Here is a 22,486-nt window from a genome sequence, read left to right as displayed (position 1 = left end):
CCACTTATCACCAGTTAAAACGGGCTGGTTGTGTGCACCTTCGGGTAGGGACACTATTCATGGCTTTAGCTCCTATTATCTAAGATCATGTGGTTGTAAACGCAACACAATAACACCCCCTCCGGCTTCTTCTCCCCTGCACATCTTTGCCTACTTCTTTGCAGTCCTCCCACCCTTCTCTTCTCCATTGGCTCCTCCCATCCCCTTTGTTCCCTAGAACCTCAACATCTTCTATTCTGGTGTTTCTTCACTGTGACCTCCAATGCCGCTGGTGCAAATGAGCACATAGTTACCCATGCGATGTTCATAAGCCCCTAAAGATGATGGCGGCAACTGTCATTGAGGATAGCCACCCCTATTTCCATTGCCCCCACCCAATGTAGTTGGCGCTTCTCCTACTGACCACCATCCCTCCGAAGGACCCCACTGGAATGGCTGCACGCTAAGGCAAAGGCAAAACCATTCAATCCATAAGTATCTCCTAATAATACATAAAAGTTAATAAGGTCTGGTTCCATCTAATGACCGCGGAAGAATAACATTAATGTTTATCCATGTTGTCACACACCTATTACACAACTTGCATGGTGAGTGGTGACATATGTCCAACGTAAGGTTTACGGAATTTTACACGTTCGCCACTAGTCAACTCCATTCTTTTTAAAGCCATCGACACTAATACTATTTGGTATTGTAAATATTCTATCAGTGAAGCAATCCCCATTATATAAAAGTCAGGAAAACGTATAGGTTGTTGCAATATTGTCTGATGCTAATTTACTCACATGACTTAAAGTATTTTATTAATGGAGATTTGTTGTTAAAGTATGTTTGGAAACTTCGGTTCTCCTGCCCCTGCCAGTATTTTCACCAAATAAGAGGATATGCTGCATGTGATACTATATGACAGAAAGTAACACAATAAAGTCTTCCTGTTTCAACTAGTCAACTACTCCAACCATTTTCCATAAATTAACCAATACATAGTTGTCCCAGTTGCCAACAAAATAACGCAAAGAAGATCACATCTACTATCTAGCGTGCATAGAGTAATATTGTTCATTCACTTGTCATGTTCGGTAAGCTATAGCTTATTACTTGAGGCCGATCATTGTAGCTTGAAACTCGCATACGTTATATATGTAAGTCCGTAACTAACTCTCAGTTGATATTAATAGCAGTTAGCCAAGATGTCATGATCCATGTTACGCCACTTATAACACCAGGCAACTTATTCACACCTGATTTATATATTATGTCAACAGAAAATGGTACACCAATGGTCATGGTGCATTAGGTATGAGATTACTGTTCTTAACTTCTTTGGGCTCCAATTAGCCAAACTAATTAAGTGAAGAGTGGTTAAAATGTTCTTTTTAGTGGTTAAAGAGTTGAATGTGGCACGAGCAAAGGACAAGGGAAATAATTACGATTGACATTTTTTGCCAGGAAAATTAAGATCGACTTCACGATGACCAAGTACCGGTCAACTGCACTATACGCTCATTTTATGATCGAAGAGACCTGCATTGCACTTGATTGAAATTGAGAAATTTGGCATCAATGTACCTCACTTATAAAAAATATCGTTAGGCAGAAACTGTCATCCCAAAATATTTAAACATATACTGTATATACCAAATGATTTGGGGAACTCCGAGAATCTACCATCGGAGATTAGGATGTCCTGTGCCAAATGGATTCCCTTCACCACATACCCTTTTTTTGCGGGGTACCACATACCCTTCTGATTGTGTGTACTATCCGCAAGGTTTGCGTGTAGCCATTAAGAGTTGACCCGCATCCCAAACTACTTTCATGCATAACTGTGTGGAATATGTATACACCATATTACTATTATTTAAGCTTTTAGTTCGATGGTAAGAATCAAACAAGTAACACAAAAAAAACATACATGTTGGCACAATGTACCCAACCGTCTCAACGCATCAATTTGCATACGAGTAGTACTTTTGATAAACAACTAAGTAGACTTAAAACTCGCATTACATAGCACAATAATGCACTCAACTCGTTGATTTTCAAAGGGAAGTAGACAATAGCGGTAAACCCCACATTAATTATGGTCTTTACTACCTCCTTCAGAATTGAAATGAAGAATACTGTTTCCTCCATCACCTTCGTAGAATGCTATTATCAGCAGAACACACGGTATAGAGATACCTTTCGGAGGTTTATACCTAAGCCGAGATTTGAGATTCCTATGTCACAGCCTGCTCACCTTGACCTTTGCAATCACAGTTGCCTTGTAGAGAACAGCACACAGGGGATGATGAATATTCTCGTGGGAAATTACACCTCCCCTCAAATAAATGTAGATGTACTAGATGAGAAGCTCTATATCATTAAAACATTGAAGTACAGAGGTTTAAAATATTTACATGACTATAGAGTTGAGAGCGTAAAATGCTAATGAGGCTATTTAGCATCGACCGAACTGACGTGGTTGCTTATGGGTGTAGGTTAGCAGTTTAGTTTTGGGGTGGCAAACAAAATAAAGTGAGACAATCATATCTACGTGCGAAGAAACCTGGAAAGGGGGGCATTTGACGTATGCCTTTGAAAAACAGTGTATGCAGTAGAAAAATGGACTAATCGCATGCCAGCCTGTTAATCTATCTAAGGTGGCGTGATATATTAGATTTCAGAGCGAGACAAGATCAACCATGCACGACGCGGTTGATTATGTCAGGTTATGACTCAAGAGAGGGTTAGCACAAATAATTAGGAGCAACTTGTCTTGGTTGATTATGTCAGGTTACGACTTAGGAGGGGTGGACACAAATCATTAAGACCAACTTGTCTCGATCGGTTGTTGCAAGATAATACTGCTCCAAAGACTGGTCAACACGTTCCATGCGATTTGTTTAGTTGAGTGAAAATAGAGAGATGGAGGAATTGTCACTGCGGATTTTAACTATTTTAATGTTCGTCTACGTTCTTGTGTCTTCAACTTGGATCCTTCCGATTTACGCTACTCTTCATTGGGATCGGTTTCCGTTCTGGTGCGCTGGTCTTATGGGGTATTAGCACGACAACTTCCTGACTGTCTACTACAATAAGTTTTGCCCGGCTCCGATGAGGGAAGGGCGATGACGCGGCGCGCCTTGGGCTCGCTTCAGTGCTTGTAGTCATTGCTAGCTGTCTATGAATCTGGATGTAATTTTTATTATTTCTGGTGTTCGTTATATTGCCATGATTGGAGATGCACAGATTTGATGTTTTCCCGCAAAAAAATGGGAGAAGTCACTACGGATTTCATGATGATGAATAAGGATGTTTCGTTTCTAAATTTTTTTAGTGTTTTTTAAAGTTTTTTGAGAAATTTTTATTTTTTAGTCAATCTCGCAAAGTTTTATTAAGCCGTCGAAATGTGTTTACCGGGCGGAAGAGAAGATCACCGTCTTTGTTCATGTGTCGCTCTCTCATTGCCGGCCCAACTGACGAGCTGTCGGGCCTAAGAGAAACAGGCTGCTGAACGGGCTGTACAAGTTCTGTTTCTGGGTCCCGGAGGCCCGCTGTGGACCAGCTGGACCAGCGGATCCCCTCTAAAACAAGGAAAGTGGGACAAGCGGATGCCGGCCAACGGCAAACGTTCCATGTTGAGCTATGGCGCCGGCGCCGGCGCCTGCGAAGACAAGGCCGCCGCCACGTCTCTACAACCCATGGCTCTGTGTTGACCGCTCCAGTGTCCACGGAGGCCCCCCACCATTCCCTGCTGTGATCATTCCGTCGTCCGGAAGCCTGCGAGACCTGCGCGCCCACCAGGTGTTCGACACAAGGCTCCTCGGACGACAGCATGCTCGCACCGGTGCAAGGCACAGCTCCAAGTTCCACCTCAACCATGGCACGTCTCATCGGCACCCAGCCCCGCCAAACGTCATCAGTTATCTCGGTTCCGGTGCGAGCCGAAGCCAAGACGGCACACTCACGAATTCAATGTTACACTTGCTATTCACATCCATGCCAAAAAACCAAAAACTGCAACATTGAGTCTGGGGCAGAGACGTGCAGCCCCAAAAGGGTTATCATCGGGATTAGTGATCTCCCACTGGGCCCATGACGTGGACGCCCTGTCCTGTCGTGAGCTCCGAATCTTGACTGATCATGATCCTTAAATGGGTGTGCTAGGACAGGGCAATGTAGGTATGCGGAACAGCTGAAGCTTGCACCAATGACATGTAGACGCTCCGGTAAATGGACTGTGAGTTGCAGCTCAGGCCATCTTTCTGTCTATGGGCGGCAGATTCAGGAAATAGGTTTGTTTTATGTTGATTCAGTTTGTCTTTAGCTATTCTATCATATCATGTTTTGCCTTACTTTCGTTGATACTCGTTGTCAAAATTTATGCATCAGAGATCTTCATCAAAGGCCTAACACTTTATTATTCTTTTCCCTGCGGAGAGGAGTACTACATAACCTTTCTGGTCAAGGTGTGTTTGTTCAGGGGCAGCAGAAACACCGCGATATGCTTCCTTCAGGAGTCCACCTCTAGATGCACCCTGAGTCTCTGAAGCCCTTGCTCTTGCAGTGCTTGGTGCATGGCTGATCGTCGCATTCGAGAGTAATATATGTCCCGCTTACGATCGAGTAATTCTTACCTTCAGATCCTGAACAAAAAAAAGGAGACAAGGAGTCAAGGACATGATGCACTCATGGAGCATCATCATCATAATATATGGAACAACACCAAGGAAACCACAGACTTCCTAAGTGGAGTATTTTTTGCAGACCCGAGGACCGCCCATAAGTCTTCTGCAAAAAATCCAGGAGAAGATAGACATTAATTGTGATGGTATTTCTTCACACAACACACACATTTGTTAAAAGTAATTTAAAATATACTTGTTGTTAAAGTACATTTGGAAACTTAATTTGGTTCACCTGTCATCACCTGTATTTTTACCAAATAAGATGACATGATACATATATATGATAGAAAATGACAAAGGACAAAGAGTGGTAAAGAAACTTGTACCTTGTACAAGAATGTCTTCATGTTTTAACCAGTCAATGCACCTTAATCATTGTCCATAAAATTAAGTAATACCAATTTGTTCCCAGTTGAGAACAAAATAAAATAAGGATGATAACATATACTATCTAGGTTAGCTGCTTATTACCGTATGTCTCTTGCCGTGTATGGTAAGCTTACTTATTACTTTTTTTGTTTGTTAGTTGCTAATTATGCAGTACCGCACAATCGGTGACCATCTCACCTATTGGTGTGCTACGTAAGGGCACATCTTGCTTATTACTTGATGCCGGTCATTGTAGCTTTTTTTTGAGCAAAAACAGTGGGGAAGGCCCCCACTGTAACTCTCATTTTCATTTATAATATGGAACAATTACAGATGAATGTACATGGTGGAGGAAAAGAGGGAAAATAAAACAAAGTGTCCACAAATAATTTAGCCAACTTTGCATGCCCTCCTTCAATCCAGGTTTTGCTTTCTTTATGATCATGCTGAAGTGTTCCTTGAATATGGCTAGACAATATGCCATATTCTTGACCTTGTGATCAAAGATGATGCTATTTCTGTGCTTCCATAAACTCCAGCATCCAGCAATCAGACAATCTTTAAAACAACCAGAGGTATTCTGCTTCCTACCCTCCAGGAGCATTTCTATGAGGTTATAATCAGTGTCCCATTGGTAGCCAATGTTCATCCAGAAGTTTTGGCTGAAATCGCAGCTAAAAAGGAGGTGCATTAGATGTTCATTAGGTTCATCATCACATAACACACACTTACTTGTCTCAATATAGAAATTCTTCCTGTTAAGTAAGTCTCTAGTATTTAATCTGTCTTGTAACAGAAGCCAGAAGAAGAATTTCTGTTTGGGAAGGGAACATGACTTCCATATCCATTGATAAGGTTTAGGAGCATCAGCAGGATTTCTCATGAGTTCAAGATATATTCTCTTATTAGAGTACTTAGTGCCACCCCAATAAAATTTCCATGTGTCTGGCATTTCCTGGTTAACTCTGCTATTGATCAGTTCTCTGAGATTGTTACTCTGTTGTACTGCAATGGAAGACATGGGCAAGTGAAACAAATCATAAAAGTCATTGTCCTCCATGTTGTTGGCAGATGCAAGGGTGATGTCAACATCTTTTGCATAAGAATATAGCTAAGGCATTGACTGGGATAGTGTATGAGAACACCATTTATCTGACCATCGCTTTATTGTATTACCACTGCCAGCATAGCATATAGTCATATCTTTGAAGTCTTGCAAAATAGAACAACAGTCTCTCCACCAAAAAGATCCCACCTTGGTGGGGAAATTTGGTACCTCGTCATTGCCATAGTAATTGTTCTAGATAAGGTTAACCCAGGGAATATCGTGCTTGTGAAAAAATTTGAAAAGGAATTTTGTAAGCAGAGTTTTGTTTTGTATTCTCAGATCTCATACTCCCAGCCCCCCTGCTTTTTTTGGCAGACAAACGTTATCCCATTTGACAAGGCAGTTTCCTTTTTTATTGATGTCTTTGCCATACCAAAGAAATTTTCTACCAGATTTTTCAAAGTGGTCCAGTATGGTGAAAGGGACTCTGATGCAGCACATAGCAAATATTGGAAGAGCAGCAACTATGGACTTGAGATGATCAAGTCTCCCAGAATAAGACATCATGAAAGCAATGCCAGATAGTCTGTGATCAAGCCTAGATACCATGGGCATCAGATCAACTACTTTAGGCCTGGTTGATCCCATTGGTAGACCAAGATATGTGAAAGGCATGGCTTCTTTTTTGCAGTTAAAGGAATTAGCCAGTTCCTGAACTTTATCATCAGAGATATTGATTGGCACCATAGAGGATTATACCTGCAAATCTATTATACCTGCAAATCAATAACTAATTGACAGTTGATATTAATTAGCAGCTAGATAGGACGGCATGATTGGTATTACTTCATGCAACATAAGTCAACTTATTCATACATGGTTTGTATATACTAGATGACTCGTTGCGCCAATGGCACAAAGGCCGAGAGGGAGCCAAGTATTGTAAGAATATTTACACACCCAAGTCAAAGACCAAATGCGGCCAACACTCCTGCATCCTCTGCTTGGAAGCCGCCTCTTTTCTCACCGGATCTAACATAGATACATGATTCTTCAGCAGAAAATTTTAGAGAAAATATAAAGCATGGAACGCTTCATTGAGACCATACCACCATATCTTCATTTAGTTTCTTTGGAAATCTAAAGGTCTAAGAGGATGGTACATGTGAGAAGCTGTGAATCCACAACAAAAAACTAAACTAACTTCCAAACAAACATTTCAAGTTTGGAAGCCACAAAGAAGCAGCCCAGATCTCTCGTTGCAGTGCAGGTACATGTCCTTAATCCTGCATCCACAGCCCATAATTTTTCAACACCTAAATCCACGAAATCCAACCAAAGGAAATCATGGCAGAAACATGCGCCATGGCTTACGTCTCCGAGAAGGACTTCTTGGCATTCTTGTGCAGGTTGAACACAGCAATCCTCGCTACGAGCTGCAGAAGAACCACACAGGCACCTTCCTTCACCTTGCCCTTGGGGAGGAGGAGGGCAACACGCAGCGCCGCAACAAGGCTTGCTCCGAGTGTAATCATCATCATTCTTAGATACCTAAACAAACAACCAAAAAAGAACAGGTTATGAGCAATCAAAAAAGAGGAATTACACGCACGAAATAATATTATTCATTTGACAATTAGTCCCAAACAAAGATAGGACACAGCCGCTTCTCTAGGAGTGCCCATACGATTCGAGTTTAAATTTCAACACTATTTTTCCAACCCATATAGCACACAGTATTTATGTATGCGTCTTGGAAAGGAAAGAAGCTTAAATCCCAGTCTCAATACAGCCAAAACTACATCGAGATACATTTCTTCAACGAATCACAGAAGTGTAAAGCTAAGATTAAATTATAAAGACTATATCCCTCCTTCCCCACCAAAATGTGGCCACATTCAGGCTTTGACATCCCTTAACTAAATTTCAAACCATTTGAAGATCACAACCAAATATACTTTCTTAGAAACACCACCATGTAGAACACAGTAAGCATTCTAATACAAAGTTGTGCTCTTGCATTGATATGTCCATGATTAGATCTCCTTAACCTTACTCCCTCCATTCCAAAATAGATGACTCAACTTTGTACTAACTTTAGTATAAAGTTGGGTCATCTATTTTAGAACGGAGGGAGTACTTTACAATGATACATCTCTGGGATATGAAACGGACAATCCTGCTGAACATAATCATCATGTTTGTGGAAAAGATAAAGGATTATAGCTAACTAATGCATGATGGTTATTAAACAATTAGCACCTGAATGCAAACCTAAGGGCCTCTGCCTAGCATGATAAGGAATAAAGATATTAAATGTTCAATCTGATTCTTTTGCTATAAATAATGCCTCAAAGTAATACTATAAGAAAGGAACAAAATAGGAAGAGACAGGGTACCATGCTCTCACCTACAATAATCTATGGGTTTTCTGTAGTACTGATCAAACCATCTTTAAATAGTAGTGCTGAACGCCAATTTTTGTTCGACACGCCAAGAGGAACCCAACAAATACACCTGCAAGCAATAAAAGATGGGTTAAAAGTTCACCCATCTAAGCAGGTATCCAACTAAAATCAGAAAAAAAAAGATATAGAATGGTCCAATTCCTTCAGGATATCGGCGAACCGAATTAGAGCAGATTGACAGGAGTATAAATACCTCGGAACTAAACATAGTAAAGTAAAAATAAAAATACTTTATCAGCACATTCTTTGTACCAAATAATTGCATAAGGTCATCGAACTACGCTGGTTTAAACAGGGCACATGGTTCAAAGTCAGAAATGGGAGGGGATGCTCCTGGCTGCTAAAGCAGACATAATTACTAAAACAAAACATTAAGCATACTGCAATAACTAAGTTCTGTTTTCAATAGAATTCATGAGATTATTCCATTCTCAAGCAAGTGCACACATGCAGAACACCTTTTGAGTGAAGAAGCACAATGGAAGACATGATTGAGGCAAGATTATAAATAAAATAAAAGGACAACCAACAAAAATATTTGCGACAAATTATTCTAACAATATGGGTCATTAGTAAATTACCAGTATCATGTACCCCTTGGCTTCCTCTGCAAACGCCTGCTAAAGCAGAGTAGAGAGGTACCAGGTAGCTTGCTTTTTTGCAAGACACACAAGCAGGTGTGAAGCTGCACAAGAAGATACCTTAGAGAAGTCGTCAATGGAGCCAGTCGAAGCGAGCCAAAGAAGTGTGTGACCTTCCGGTGGCCATCATACGGGTCGGGGTACTCCTCACGACAGAGAATCCTCGTGGCGCCGTTATCGCGTGCTAGGCCTGGGGTGCAAAAAAGTTAGGGCGGCGAAAAAGAAGGGTGATGCTGCAGCGGACGACGAGACTGTCTCTCAATATTAATATGCCATCATATTTCATATTGGTAAAAAGGAGATTGAAATGTAGCAACCTGGCATAACTAATTATCTATACTAATTATTGTCGGATGATTGCATATAATCACTCATCATGAGTAACCGACAGACTGGATGATGGAGTGAGAGGAGAAATATATTTAAAGAAATAGAGTAAGAGAGAGAAACTTGAAAGGAAAAAACTCAGCGCTTGCAAATGAAAAACATCATATAAAATGGATAATCACCAATCAGGCGATTTGTAAGATATAAGCTTGTTGTTGTGATTATCACAAATCTAGTTGATGGATGATTGGAATCAGCTATTTCACTGAATAAACAATGGTCATGGCAAAGTTTCACTGACGGGAATCAGCTACAATCACAGAAATGTTTATGACTGGTCTTAACAAGTAGCAAGCTTCAGTCTTGCTCACAGGAATAAGGGATTTGTATATCTATGCGACTATGTCATGTGTATTGCACCCTTTATTTAGACAAGCATGCAAGGAAAATATATTAATGGCACAGTTTCAGTTTTGTGCCATGAAGAGAGGTCGTCAAGTGTGTTGTCCAGAACAGAGATGACCATATTATCAAGAATGTTGAGGTATGGAGAAATACACTCTCTCGGGAACACAAGCAGGTTAGTATTTTTTTTTCTGCATTCTCTGGCAAATACAAATAGTTAATTGGGCGCGGAATATATCAAACTAAAAAATGAATTATTATTCCGTGATGGTAGGAAAAGCAAACTTCCCACACAGCAATTCATACTGTGATATTATGGGCATATACTAAAGTATTTTGAGAAGCATAGAAACAGTTAATCTTGTTTGGTACCTTCCTTCTGTAGCGATCGCTTCAGGTACATAATGTTGATGTGCCATCTGGTGTCCAAAGTAGATATGAAAGCTAGTATATTGTATACATAAAAATTATGCCAAGGATTTCTCTATTTTGACCTTCTTTAAGTACGTAAGTATTTTCCAGATAACAACTTCGCTTTATTACCTCAAAATTGATCAACTGGTGTGCCAATGAATAGAGCTATAGAATTCGATAGAGTCTGTACTCATGTATTCCCAGATCCTTGCAATTCGGACAATAAACATCCAGCGATAGGACTTCCTGTTCACGTCCTTTAGCAGTCCTTTAGCAGCAGGACTCCATCAATTAAATCCTGCTGATGGTAAAAAGAGAAAGTGATTACTACAGTCCATAGGGTAGTTGGAGATTAGCCACAAAGAAAATAAAAGGGCAGAAAGCTCTAAATAATCTGTTTCTTATTTCCACACTTACATCATGTTCAAATACAAAAAGGAAATAAGCCAGAATATTTATCCATTGCTCAGTGTCAAGAGAAAGCATGTCCCAGTTATAATTGTTTCTACTGGCAAATCGTCTAGTTTATTGATGCCTATGAATAACATATTAAATAAGGCAGCTCAACTCATGCCTAACGAAGATCCAAGTTTCAGTAAAGCAGAAGAATTGATGTTTTCCAAAAATTTCTTGCAGAAATTAGCACAAATCAAGGAAGGTCACCAAGAAAAACAGCAAGCTAAAAATTAAAAGAGAGGAAGAAACAACACTGTAATAATGGTTTGAAAAGCTTGATTTGGTGTGAGCACAAACTGTGAGAAAAATCAAATGTGTATGTTTAGTTCGTGTGTCAATTTCACAAAAGAGCAGGACCTAAGTTACTGCTGCCCAGCATAGAGTAGCACTACCCTCAGTTGCAGCTTCAGTCCATATAAAATAGTCAGTCCACCAGCAACAGAGGCTATAAACCTCTTCTACTCTCACATAACTACTTCAGTCTGAACATACAGTAGAGTTCATAACTGAATCAAGGGGGAAAATGAGATGTTATTTTTTAAATGAGACGGCATTTTCTAATTTAACTTAACGTATTGTAAGTACACGAGTTCCTGACATGGCAGTCTCCCCAACAACAGTTTGAAGTTGAAGCGAAATTGCACAAATTTTGTTTTAGCTACCACACCCACCGCTTTTCAGCTTAGGTACCCTCAGAAAAAATCATAAACACATCACACTAATCAGTCTATATACATGACTTTACTCGATAATTAGAATCACCTCCTGCCTCATCATGTTAAATGTGTGTGCAGAATGTTTGTATTGGTAATGTGAGCTAGTCCTCATGATGCATGTGGCATTGCATCTTTGCAGGATAAGGATGCGTGTGGCATTGCATCTTTGCAGGATAAGAGCTTCACCTTTATCTTGAAGACACCTCCTGCCTCAGTACTGCTCCTCAAGGCTGCAGGTATGCACCCGGTTGATTAGCACCAAATTTTACATAATTTGAGGTTCCTGCACCAAATTGAAGATATATGGGGATAATTGGGCAAAAGGGAAATGCAGTAGCTAGGTTGATTTGCTAGTGTCTGTGGGGGCCTAGGTTGTTCAAATTCCATAATGATACCATGGTTGAGTTTTAAGCATGTGCAGACAGTAGAGGGACTGATTAATGATTCATTATGCTATTATTAATAATTTTAATTATAAATGCATATACGAAAATGTTAGCGTACTGACAGGGAAAGTGGTCTGTGAATTGCTATCTGCACACCAATTTTGCACACATGGGAGATACTAACCCTTTATCTGTATCTGATGAATTGCATATGGACCTCTACAAAAACAATCCTTTGAGTTAACACTTATTTGAATTATTTGGGTACAATGCAATATGCATAACTTAACACATTAAATTTTCTGTTCAGCTAACACTGGGGTTTCTACTTGGCTCCAAGTTCATAGTATATAAGCCTCACCAAATTTGGTGTCCATTTCATTTTCCCTAACTCTCATTCTAGGCTTTCGTTACTCCATAAGGCATTGCATCACTGACAAGCAGGCCAAAAAAGCTACATAAAAAATAAGCAGGCAAAAAAACAGCTTGAACCGCATCCGCTACTCCGTTATATACATACAGTTTCTTTTTTGGCTTTACTTGGCACAACTTCATACTGTCTGTTGGATTGATAAGTCATTAGTTTCTCTGAAATAAACAAGTCATAAGTTAGTCACCAAAATTTCTACACATTTGGTTGATTCCTCAACTTTCTGTTTACTGTAGTTTATCTTAGGCTTTATAGCTGCTCAGTGAACTACATGGTTCCTTATCTCCATTTTATTAATTCTGATTCCCAGGCGTCGAAAAAGGCTCAAAGGAGCCACAGCGACCAAGTACGCACGATCGCCCAGGAGAAGTTGCCTGACTTGAACTGCAAAACCATCAAGTCCGCCATGAGAATCATAGCGGGCACTGCCGCTAACATGGGCATCGATGTTGACCTGCCGATCCTCGTGAAGAAGGAGAAGGTGGTCGAATTGATAGAAAAGGTAATATGTAGTCACCTGGCTGCTAGAGCATATAGAAGATAAGCATGGACGATGAAGAACTGATACCACGGACGCCTCCTGTACATCAGCAACTGCACAACCACATACAATGGCTCCGACTAACATAGAACACCAGTCCGCCATTGAGAAGATGAGCCCAGCCAGCGGATCACGAATCGACGGGCACATCAACCCCACCATCGACTTGATGGGAACACACCCATCTACAACAGAGACCAAAGGAAAAACAAGAGCATGATTACTGAGTTGGAAAGAAAGTAAGAACAAAACACAAATCGAGAAAATAAAGTAGGAGATCATCACCACATATAAGACGCATCCGACGACGATTTCCCTGCCACCGCACCTCTTTTCCTCTCCCTCCTCTCCTCCTTCTCTCTCCGTCTTATCTTCTCTCTCTCCTGCAGACCAAATCGAGAGAGGAAGGGGATTAGAAGAAGGAACTCACGGGGGGAGATGCAACCAGAAGAGATGGGGAATGAGATGGCGCCTGATATCGCAGAGGTTGCGGCGAGGCGCGTCGGCTGGCGCGGCTACTGCTTCCCTCCTCCTGCCGAGTCCGGATCGAGGTCGCGCTCCTCGGCTCGAGCTCCTCCTGCCGAGGACGGATCGAGGGCGAAGGGCACCGGTGGAGCACGGGGCGCGGCTGCTGCTCCCCTCCTTATATTGAGTCCTACTCAAGGGCGAGCTCCTCCTGCCGAGGCCGGATCAAGGCCGACGGGCGCCGGCAGAGCAGGGCCGGCCGAGGCCGAGGCGGCGGCGGCAGGAGAAGAGGCGGACGAGGCCGAGGCGGCGACGGCGGCAGGAGAGGAGGCGGCTGCAGGGGCGCGGGCTAGGTCTGACTGCTTTTCCTCTTTTCTCTCGCTGCCGCTTCCCCTTTTATTTTCTGTCGTGCCTGCTAGCCCAGGTCGCCCGCTCGGTCGCTGCTCTCTCCGAGGCGCGCACCTGCGAGACCGACAGATGGGCCCGTCGCGGCTGAAGCGGAGGCGCGGCCGCTGGGTGCAAACGAGGACGGTAAAAAAACGCCCTGCCAACCCACGAACGCCCCTGGCAACCCACCATCGATCGCTCCTGTTTTCACCCGGACACAGAGACGCACACATCGTATCGCTGCTAGGCTGGCCCCCGCGCAGGCCTGGCCCACTCGTCAACTGCTCCTGGGCCGATCGCGGGGCGTACAGAAAAACGGGCGGTGGGATTTTCACCAGGGCGACGGAAATTACTGTTATGCCGCCAGCGAGGTGAAACGTGCGCACAGGATGAATCTGAATCCGCGATGGCGCTGGATGGGCGGGTACTCTAGCAGCTTTTATATGTTAGATGTCAACAATAACCGGTACCGATGGTCATGCTGCTTTTGGCGTGGGATAACTGTTCTTGACTTGTTTGCTGTCCAATTGGCACAACTAAGTGAAGAGTGCTTAAGGCTTGGAGTTGTCAGGAGCAATGGAGAAGGATTAGGATTGACATCTTTTGCCTGGAAATTACGATCGAATTCGCGAGGACCAAGTACTGGTCAACTGCACTTTTTATGCTTACTAGTTAACGTGTGTTATTGTGGAAAAATAGATATTTTATTTAGAGATTTTGTTGGGCTGAGCACATATGCGCATGACCGCGAGATGAAGAGAGGAAAGGGATGTGTAACACCGGCGACAATCTTAGTAGTACTAAAGATTGCCGCTACTCCTGTAGAAGTCTTATTTGGCTTATGATCAATAGAAGTTTGGCATATGATCATATATCTTTTCCTTCTAGTGAGCAGATCCAGATAAATCATGGCCCCTCCAATGGTCTCTGTATATTGTGTGCCGAACATGAGGATGCCTCACATATTCTCTTCAACTACAATCGCGCGTTTCTTGCGGGGGTGGGTCAGATGCTCCCATCGTGTAACTGGAATACCTCCATCTTTGGCGAGTTTGTCGGTGTTTTGCAACAGTTATCGGGGTATTCAATCTTTAATGAGGACATATCTGTTAGAGATCTCCTGAGAACTGGTTCTCTCAGCATGGTATTCAATCTTCCTTTGTCCATTCAAGCTAGGGATGGGGTTAACAGCATGCCGGTTGAAACTGTATCCAGCGTCCCAAACAAGATGTTGTCTGGTGATTGGCGATGTACTTGGGGATCACCCAAGTTCCCCTCGAGGCAGTACTCCAACTTCTTCTTCAGTGAGATAAATGTACATGATGCGTTTAAATGGTTATGGAAAGCTAACTGCCCAATGAAACTAAAGGTTTTTGGTTTGCTTGTGCTTAAGCACCGGCATTATGACACTGGAAACAACTTCAGCGGCCTTCTGTGTTCTATTCATACCGAGGAGACTTTGGAACATCTGTTTTTAATTGCTCATTCAGCTCTCAGTGTTGGAGCCCTTTGGGTGTTTATTGTCCTGATTCTCGAGACATGCTTGCTATTTTGAAGGCTGGCAAGCTGGGTGTGGTCAAGACCCATGTTTATGGATGTTTTTCTGATGGGAACTTTGGAGCATTTGGAAGGATAGAAATAACAAACTATTTGGGGGGTATTCAACCGACTCATTTGTCTTGGGTTAATAGATTCAAATGTGATTTCTCTCTGCTCATTCATATATCGGTCCAAGTCTGTCCTAGTCCGGCGAACATGGTTGGAGTTCTTGTAAAGGTGTACCATTATTAATTCATTGTGTTAGTACCAGGCTCTCCCACTGTCTTCAAGGGACAAAAAGAAAAGCGGCTATCGGGGTAAAAACTCATGGGTTTGTTTGGTCTTGTTTCGCTGCGCAAAGTCAGGTGATATGGCATGTTAAGAGAAAACTCACCGTCGAATGACTTGGCATGTTCTACTAACATTAGAATGACATTCTCAAAATAGCCTTTCGCCCTGCTTTATGAATAAAGTAACAAAGCAATATTCTAAGTGCGTGTATCGGTTGTTGAAAGTATTTGGTGGCCGTGTGGAGCTTTATTTAGAAAGCCAAGCAGGCGCCTCCTGTCTAAAGGAAACCAAAGATGATGATACAATTGTTCATCTATCGTGTGAAAGTACAAACATGGAACGAAAGGTCCACCATGAGAAAACAATGCACTATGCCTGGACGAGGTGACAGTTTATGATCTCATCGAGACGAGATCAACCAACCATGCAAGACACGTTGGTTACGTCTGGTTAAGACTTAGGGCATGTACAATGGTGCTATCTTCGGAGTGCCACGTAGGATAAATGATGATGTTGAGGAGAAATAACACATAAGAAAAGGCTTGTCTACTCTTATTCAAGAGAAGACTAAGCAGATGATCTCTTAGCACAGTTTGTCTCATCATGTTTTAAGGAATGACAAGTTATTGAAGACAAGGCTAAAATATAACCCATTGTAGACATACTTTTTTGTCATCTCTAAAATACATGCAAGACTTAAGATAAGACCGCCTTATCAACCATTGTACATGCCCTTAGAGGTGTACATACAAATATTTATGACCAGCTTGTCTCGGTTGCTTGTAAGATAATGCATGCGAGTCAGCATATTTCGTCTTTTTTCCCCACTAAGTGAGAGCATAATTGTTCGGAGTTCCAGTTTGGCTCATAGCTTGATACTCCCTCCGTCCGTATCTAGACAAATCTAAGACAAGAACTTTAGGACGGAGGAAGTACGACTCAAGCAAACACACAGCTTGCATAGTTGCATGTATTGGGTCGGCCCAATTAGTGACCATGCTTATTTTCCAGACAAAATTTGGCCTGGTACATTTAATAGGAAGTATTTTGCACAAATGTTTCAAAATTGCTCCAGAAATATATATTTTTACAAATTTTAAAAATTCTCATGAATTTGAAAAACAATGTTCCACATTTTTTTAAAGCGTGAGTTTAAAAAAGTTCCAAGATGAAAAACCGATAGAGGTTTTAGTTTTAAGAAAGTTTTTAAAAAACTAGAATGAAACATTCTAAAAACTCGCTAAAACTAGAAAAACCTAGGTATATGGGCCGACCCAATAGTGCGCGCGGGGTGGGCTCGGGTGGGGGTGCGTGAACACGTTTGCTCGACCACCGCCACAGTACGAGCATAACGGATTGGCGAGAATTGTCACTGGCTAAGTGTTATTGAGAATAGATAATAGACTAGGCTGGAAGGTCCTAGCTCAAGAGATTCTTGCAAGGCGCGTGTTACCCCCTCCGTAAAGAAACATAAGATCATTTAGATCACAGAAGTAGTGATCTAAATGATCTTATATGTCTTTAGTGAGTGAGTAATAGATAATATCTGAAGATGAAAAAACACACCATCCTTGTTAGGGTTTATCGTGCTCTGGCGGCGATTGCAATCTTTACCGTGAATTGACTAGTTTTCCTCATCGGGGATCTAGTGTCGTGGCTATAGGATGGCGCGGCGCAGTCCTCATCAGTGGCAGGGACAGGGACGGAAGACAATCTCGATTAGATGTTGAAGCACATGGACCTCCAACATGATGAACTTGATGATGTGGTCTTTTGGAGGGAAGATGTGGAAGATGGAGGCAAAAAAGCGTTGGCTGCCCGTCGGGAGCCTGCACACTAACAAGCTCTACAGGTGTACAATATGTCACATGAGCCGATGAGCATCAAAGCTCTACAGTATAACAAGCTCTATATGTCACAGTTCGTGCTTCAATTTGTTCCAATACGGATCAGCATCAAGGGCTTCGTTACTCCTTGAACTAGCTCCGATGAGCTTGAACTATGCTTCTTCCGACTTCTTCGTCTTGATGCTCGCGACGAAACATGAAACGCCAGCATCTGCACGTTATAGAACAAAATGGTTAGGTACAAAATGAAAGCAAATCTATATATCTAACAGTAGGTACAAAATAATGAAGGCCAATCCGTGTGCATATATACCAGCAGAACACATAAACCCATCCATCAAAAATCTTGTTTATGAACATTGGCATCAAATCAACACAAATGCTGAATTATCGTGCACAAAAGGAAAGAGCTAATACAGGGCAGGTATATGGGTATCAAAACAAACAAGAAAGAAACTACAATCTATTTTAAGTAAACTCTTACAAGAAAGATGCCCCAGTAAGTAAGCTGAATGGGTGACAAACTGAATAGTGAACAAGTTGATAGTTGTACACTATAGTGTTTACGCACAGTGGAACTGAATGAATTTCAGATTATGTTGCATGCAAGAAGAGGAGCAGCAGTGCACTCTAGCTAGTGTCCTTGTCAGCTTGTGCAAAACAAGCAGCATTCATCAGGATAAATTCATGGAGTAAAGAAGAAATACGGAGATAACATCATCATCGGATGATGCACTAACCAATCAACGACTTCGTTCGTCCAGATCACAGGCAGTGTGACAGAAGAAGAGACTACCTGGACATCCTCGACGGCGGCACGGAGGTCGGGCGAGTCCTTGACGGCCTTGATGTGGTCAACGACGTTCAGCCTGTCGACGATGCGCTTGAGCAGGTGGACCAAGCTTTCCCACGCAGGCTCCACGCCCTTCTCAAGCTCCTCCAGCTCGCCCTCCTGCATACAGAGAAACTTCAGATGAGCTAGACTGAAACTCTTGTCAGTTGCCACCTACATAAAATAGTCAAGACTAGAGTCTAACTCAAATCAGGTATGCATTCTTCAGACGTTAAATGGAAGCTTTATATATATATATGGCTATAAGGTATGATGCAAACCAACCAAAGTTTTCATCTCCATTCAGAACAAATTAGACTGCAATGGAGTTGCTTAATACTTATAGCATGATTGGTTTTCCGTTCTGAAACTGTAGACATGATGTGCTTGGCTCATGCTTCAGATACGATCGGTCTACAGAGATTCAGACTGCGCCACAAAGGAAGATAAGAAATCATCAGACTTTAAACTACAGAGATACGATACGTTTTGATGTGCTTGGCTCATGCTTCACAAGACAACGGTTATTTGAAGATAAGAAATCATCAGACTTTAAACTACGAATCACAAGAGTGTAACTCCTGTCATATTGTTGCAGCTTCTCATCATCACTTGAACCACAAATGAAATCAAGCAACACTTTAGATTGGAACTACAAATGGTAAATATCTTTGTTGTGGAGATAGTTCAATTTATAAACTCGTTCAAGCAAAATTATATTTGTTGTGAAGATAGCAGGACTTCCTTCAGTATGTGGATAGCATAGAAAGCCACAAACATATCAGGGTGTTGAGGTACCATCAGAGACTTAAATGCTAAGAATCAGAGGAGAAGAGCTCCATCATATTATGGTTTATTCCTCATCACTTGACCCTCAAACATATAAGCATGCATCGACAGCAAGAAAAAAGGCTATAACAATTTATAGTTTGGCAACTATCAGTATGAAATGCAAACATTATTGCTCAGAATATGAAATATCTTCTCATCAATGACAAATGGCATCTCTGAAGTCTGACATACGTTGTAGATTTCATGATTCATCACAGCATTTTGCAAACTGCGGAAAGGATCTCGTGACCACAGACATCACCATTCACCAATAATTAACAGTGTAAACATGTATCAGTAGAGTTGGATGAGCAGTAGAAGTATATTAGTATAGGAACTAGAAGTGATGTGCTGTGTGCTACAAGACCACTAGCAACAGCAGCATGAGCAGTACAAGTATATTAGTATAGGAACTAGATGCCTAGGAATTGGGAGAAAATCCCAAACTAGGGAATAGCACACAAAAAAATAGCACACAAAAATGGCAGGCATTGCAAGCGTACTCTTCGAAGGGGAGCCTTGGCGCAGTGGTAAAGCTGCTGCCTTGTGACCAAGAGGTCACGGGTTCAAGTCCTGGAAACAGCCTCTTACAAAAATGTAGGGAAAGGCTGCGTACTATAGACCCAAAGTGGTCGGACCCTTCCCCGGACCCTGCGCAAGCGGGAGCTACATGCACCGGGCTGCCCTATTGCAAGCGTACTCTTCACTCGAAGCTCCAGGAAATAGCACAAAAAAATGAGTTGCCTAATAGAGCAACCAATTTCATGTTTGTTCTAATAAAAAAATAGCAACCTCCTACTATAATAATAGCAAAAGAAACACATAAGAAGTCATGCTGATTGCGCCTACTATAATAATAGCAAAAGTCATTGAATGGTGAGCAAACAAGACTAGAATTAACACTTGAGCGACAGAGTATCAGAAACCAATTCACGTTATAATCCAATCCTCAAAGTTGTCGCACAGAAAGAAACTCATTGTTTCTTTGTTCCACCGTCCAAGTTGGATCAGCACCACGACCCAGGAGATATCTCGTGATAGCAGGCATCCCATAAGCCGCAGAAATGGCCAGAGCAGTGTCACCTGCAATAAGTAAAACAAAAGAACCAAATTAATCTAGGTTTACTGGGATGTGCGGCAGAATTGATGCGAAGAGATCAAAAGGGAACCGGATTAATTATCCTGTGAGAGTTCACGGGTTGACGAGGCACCTACACATGTCGAGCCGCCTTTCCATGACCGCCGGGGTTCACCGCCCTCCTCGACATCCTCAGCTCCTTGGTCGCCACCCTGACCGATCGGACCGGTCCACTCGCCCAGGCCTCTCCCCTCTCCTCGATCACCCTGCGTCGACGAGCCGCGTCAGATCGAATAGCCCACACTCCAAAAAATTGTAGAGAAACAAACCACACTCGGACCATCGCTGTTGAACCCCCTTTTCAATAAATAAGTCTTTTGTTAAAATGCTTTTTTTGTTTTAAATCAGCAACAACGCAATTTTTTATTCTAAAGGAAAGCTTAGCTTTACAAAGCAATTTATGTGGGCAAATCATCCTCTTATACAGAGGGCTAACAGAAATGATAACATTGGCAGTCAAAGACCGTTTAACTGACATTCTACCAGCTTGGATGATGTTCCAAAGTTGCCTGGGATAATGCTGAGTAAAAGGTTATCTCGATTACCAAAGGGAATCTGGTTGTTTCAGACATGCTACTTTACACAGTACCATTCCAATCCATTAGGGAGTGACAGTGTATCGAATCTGCAATGTAGTACTGTACAAGCTAGGCATTTCATCAAACAGGACAAATGCGTGGAAAGCAGAGTAGCGGCTGGTTGCATTGGATGGATTCATCTCCTCCATTGTTGGATGCATTTGCGCAAGAGAAGGGGATGGAAATTCAGAGACAGTACCCATCAGGAAGCTAGTGGGCCGTCGTACTCCATATAGAGAAGGGGATGAACGCACCTTCGCCTGTGGGTCGGGTCCGCTCCTGCGGTACGCCGAGGTCGCCGGGTGCTCGGAGCCGTGCGGCGCCAGGGTTACGCGAGGTCGGCGACCGTCCAGCGCACCACCCGAGCGGCCTTGCTGGAGCTCCCTCGTGGGATGGTTCAGCAGCGCCAGTCGCCGTCGATGAAGAGCTGCCGCTGCGGGATCTTCGCCGTGGCGACCATCGCGGGAGGCCGGGAGTGACTGGAGTTGCGTCGGCCGGGGTTGGTTGGTAGTACGACTACGAGGCGCGAGGTGGAGAAGAGGTGGGGAGCGCTATCCTCTCGGCGAGCACGCACGCTTCGGGGCGCCGTAATGCCGGAGGGGAGGGAGGGAGGAGCGATCTGGATCGAGGAGAATTGAGTTCAAATTGAGCGATCGGGGCGCCGTAATTTCCTATTTTTCGAGTACCGAAATTGAGTTTTTTTTGTAAATGACCTACCATATATTTGTTGCAAAATGGGACCAGATCATTTTTATAATATATTAGGCCATATTTAATGTTCAATTGACAAAATGGTTGGTTGTCAAAAGTTTTTATACACCTCTGCTGAAAAAGACAAAATTCCGCTGTTTCAGCAGGAAGTGGGTCAAATTTAAACTACAGCTGCCTCATAATTTGCTCTTTATTTTTTCCAAAAATCATTTCTACGTACACAAGTATCTATTTAATCAGAGAAACACAAAAAAAAATCCAAGATTCAACCACTAGGTAGGAATGGTCAATCCCTCGTTTTGATCGCATTTTGAAACGGGCATAAAAAATTCAAAAAAAAATCAAAAAATTGGAAAACCTTCGCGTTGTCATTATATGTAACCAAGTTTCCAAGAAAAATAATAAACTTGTAATACAGCAATTATTTTAAAAAAGTATTCTCAGAAATGAGCTATCATGCGTGAAGATCCATGGCATTCAAGCCAAATGATCAACCTTATGGCCGCATTCATGACATAGTTTGTTCAAATGATCTCATATTGTGCACAAGGGTGCATATTGGAATGGCAAACAATGTTGCCTAAGAAAGTTTTCATTTTCTTTGGACCAAAAATCAATTTTCTATTTTTCGAGTGCCCAAAAGGAGGTTTTTTTTGTGAAGGACCTCCCAAATAATTGTTGCAAAATTGAACCAAATTAATTTTATAAAATACTAGGACATATTTAATGCACAATTGACAAAATGGTTGGGTGTAAAAAGTTTTGATCCACCTCTCGTGAAAAAGACAAATTTCCGCCGATTCAGTTGGAAGCGGGTCAAATTTAAACTGCAGCTACCTCATAGTTTGTTATTTATTTTTTCCAAAAATCATTTATAGGTACATAAGTATCTATTTAATTAGAGAAACACCAAAAAACTTTCATGATTCAACCACTAGCTAGGAACGGTCATTCCCGCTGTTTTGACCGCATTTTGAAACGGGCATAAAAAAT

General features: G+C 42.1%; 1 protein-coding gene, 1 long non-coding RNA gene, 2 other non-coding genes and 1 pseudogene across 21 annotated transcripts; all 5 read right to left on the bottom strand.

Moving 5' to 3' along the window:
* Positions 1-6,956: 6,956 nt before the first annotated feature.
* LOC123104383 (uncharacterized) lies at positions 6,957-13,263 on the bottom strand. Of its 17 annotated transcripts, none has more exons than XR_006450319.1 (11): positions 13,160-13,263; positions 12,851-13,059; positions 12,026-12,717; positions 11,704-11,800; positions 10,475-10,646; positions 10,304-10,375; positions 9,313-9,389; positions 9,140-9,243; positions 8,501-8,607; positions 7,465-7,641; positions 6,957-7,376 (listed from the first exon to the last, which is right to left on the bottom strand). It is a non-coding gene; the product is annotated as an uncharacterized lncRNA (long non-coding RNA). The 17 variants fall into 17 exon arrangements; XR_006450315.1 differs by lacking the exon at positions 9,140-9,243 and having other exon boundaries at positions 9,260-9,389; positions 12,026-12,491; positions 12,605-12,717; XR_006450313.1 differs by lacking the exon at positions 9,140-9,243 and having other exon boundaries at positions 9,260-9,389; positions 12,424-12,491; positions 12,605-12,717.
* Positions 13,264-17,071: 3,808 nt separating this feature from the next.
* On the bottom strand, positions 17,072-21,387 carry LOC123084983 (probable cytosolic oligopeptidase A). Of its 2 annotated transcripts, none has more exons than XM_044506542.1 (5): positions 21,037-21,387; positions 20,278-20,410; positions 18,521-20,149; positions 18,200-18,355; positions 17,072-17,614 (listed from the first exon to the last, which is right to left on the bottom strand). In XM_044506542.1, exons 3-5 carry the CDS (start codon positions 18,536-18,538, stop codon positions 17,486-17,488), a joined length of 303 nt encoding a protein of 100 aa, XP_044362477.1. In that variant the 5' UTR covers positions 18,539-20,149; positions 20,278-20,410; positions 21,037-21,387; the 3' UTR covers positions 17,072-17,485. The 2 variants fall into 2 exon arrangements, with proteins under 2 accessions (XP_044362477.1, XP_044362471.1); XM_044506536.1 differs by having other exon boundaries at positions 20,282-20,410.
* On the bottom strand, positions 18,776-18,854 carry LOC123151120 (uncharacterized; annotated as a pseudogene).
* Positions 19,029-19,109, bottom strand: LOC123151106 (small nucleolar RNA Z199). The gene has a single exon (XR_006475494.1). It is a non-coding gene; the product is annotated as a small nucleolar RNA Z199 (small nucleolar RNA).
* LOC123151227 (small nucleolar RNA R64/Z200 family) lies at positions 19,194-19,290 on the bottom strand. Its single transcript, XR_006475555.1, has one exon. It is a non-coding gene; the product is annotated as a small nucleolar RNA R64/Z200 family (small nucleolar RNA).
* Positions 21,388-22,486: the final 1,099 nt, after the last annotated feature.

Source organism: Triticum aestivum, chromosome 1B (assembly GCF_018294505.1).
Source record: "Triticum aestivum cultivar Chinese Spring chromosome 1B, IWGSC CS RefSeq v2.1, whole genome shotgun sequence".
In the NCBI taxonomy this organism is placed as follows: Eukaryota; Viridiplantae; Streptophyta; class Magnoliopsida; order Poales; family Poaceae; genus Triticum; species Triticum aestivum.
The sequence above is the reverse complement of the archived record's forward strand: the minus strand, read 5'-3'. Positions and strand labels throughout refer to the sequence as shown.